The sequence below is a fragment of the Grammomys surdaster genome, unplaced genomic scaffold (assembly GCF_004785775.1).
Source record: "Grammomys surdaster isolate TR1022 unplaced genomic scaffold, NIH_TR_1.0 168, whole genome shotgun sequence".
Lineage (NCBI taxonomy): Eukaryota > Metazoa > Chordata > Mammalia > Rodentia > Muridae > Grammomys > Grammomys surdaster.
In genome coordinates, this window is record NW_021604616.1 from 7,873,873 (window position 1) to 7,875,717 (window position 1,845).

At 59.0% G+C, this 1,845-nt stretch overlaps 1 protein-coding gene across 1 annotated transcript in view; it reads right to left on the reverse strand.

Moving 5' to 3' along the window:
* Window positions 1–370, reverse strand: part of Nkain2 (sodium/potassium transporting ATPase interacting 2) — a 993,485-nt gene extending 993,115 nt beyond the window's left edge. The window contains exon 1 of the mRNA XM_028766436.1: window positions 90–370. Within this exon, the coding sequence (XP_028622269.1) occupies window positions 90–143 (54 nt within the window). The 5' untranslated portion in view covers window positions 144–370. The remainder of the gene's footprint in view (window positions 1–89) is intronic.
* Between the last annotated feature and the right edge of the window lie 1,475 nt (window positions 371–1,845).

Here is a 1,845-nt window from a genome sequence, read left to right on the forward strand (position 1 = left end):
GTTCTGCTCAATGGCAGACCTCTTACTACACTCCCTGCCCACTCTCTCAAAGGCACATTAGAGAATAAGAGGACCCAAGCGTCACTTACCAGTTGCATGCCACAGATAGAGATAAGCGTGCACCTGCCACTGCAATAACCCATGGTTTCCGAGACCCCTGCCACAGCCAGACTGTCCCACGTCGGCCACCGTCGAGCCCCCACTTTATCCAATCAGATCCCGGGAAAGGACGGGCGAACCTGCCCAGGGCTCGGGGGCTCCGGGCTGCCTCTGCCAATGTCCTGAGAAGTGACTGGCATTAGGACCTGCCTGCGCAGCGGCGGCTGCCCCAGCCGCGCCCGCCACACATACCTTCACTCGCTCGCTGCACAAGCAGCGCCGCGGGCAGCGCCGCCCAAGGAGACGCGCCCCGGGCCCACTGGGGCGGCAGCGGCAGGCAGGCAACGCCGCCGCGCCCTGGGGCATCTGGCCCGCCAAGTTGCGGCCGCCGCCCGACGCGCGCTCGCCCGCCCCGCACTCCCTCCCCACGCACGGGCGCGCGGGCTCCGGGGGCGGCTGAGACGCGCGCCGGGCGCCGCCTGCTTCCCCGCGCCCAGCGCGGCTGCTCTGCGCTCTGCGTGCCGGGGGCGGGGCGCGGCGGCGCGGCAGCCGGGTCCCTGCGAACTCCCTGAGGCTCCCTTCCCCTTTGCCTAGATGCGCCAATCCTCCTCCGAAGCCCGCGGTCCCCTAACGAGCGACAACTTCCCGAAGGTCGTGGCGGGCTGTAGCCCTGGTCGCTTCAGGCGTGGTGTCGCGGTGCGCTGGAGCTGCGGCGGCGTTGACCCCGGGGATACCGGGAGCGCTCGGGTCGGAGGAGTCCGGGTGGCGTGACTGTGCCTTGCTTGGTTGGCAGTGCCTTGCTTGGTTGGCAATGCTTCGCTTAGTTGGTGTCTTACTGAGACAATCCTGCCAGAAGCATTACGGGCATGCAAGCTCTATGTGTGTATTACGGGCGTACAAGCCGTGTGTGTGTGTGTGTGTGTGTGTGTGTGTGTGTGTGTGTGTGTGTAAGTACAGTTATGAAAAGGGATGGTGGGATACCAACCCGGGTGCCGCCAAGGCATTCAACCCCACTGGAAAACCTGAGTACACTCAGAGCAAAGAGCCGAGGGAGCGAGGTGGACACGGTGGCCGCCAACCAACTGTCGTGTGCTTAGCACCCGGGGTCCCAAGGGCAGCAAGGGACAGAGCTCGGAGAGTTTCAAGGATGAGCCTGCTGCAAGGATTGAACTGAGCTGCCTCTTGAAGTTGTGAGATGTAGAGACACAGAGGAAATGTAGGAGTTTGTGGTTGGTGCTTCAGACTGCTTTCCCAACAATGGAAGGGAGCAGATGAAATCTGAGTACTTATCCACCCCACCTCAAGAACCCTCCGGCTGGTTATGTGTCCTTGCTTGGTGACACTCCAGAATTGACAGCAGCAGTTACCTGCGGACACGCACTCTGGAGCCCGCTGCTGCCACCTGCTGGTGAAAAGCTAAAGAGCAACATTCTGGAGCAAGTGATTGTCACTGAGACCTGAGTGTTGCGAAGAGGACATTTCATTTACAATCCCAGCAGCTACTAAAAGCATTCCTAATCTGGCTACAGAGAGAGAGTGAACTGTTGAGCTCCACTGGATAATAAAGCCATTGGAATAAAGTGCTGTGAGTGAGAGGAACTGTTCATGGAGCTAAAAAATACCATCTTCACACAGCCCATCTTGAGAGATGTAAACCAGAAAAAAGAAGAAAGAAAAAAAGAAAGGATAAAAAGCTAACCAACAAGCTTCCTGAGACAAGTAGGACTTTATCCTACTTGGAAAGGA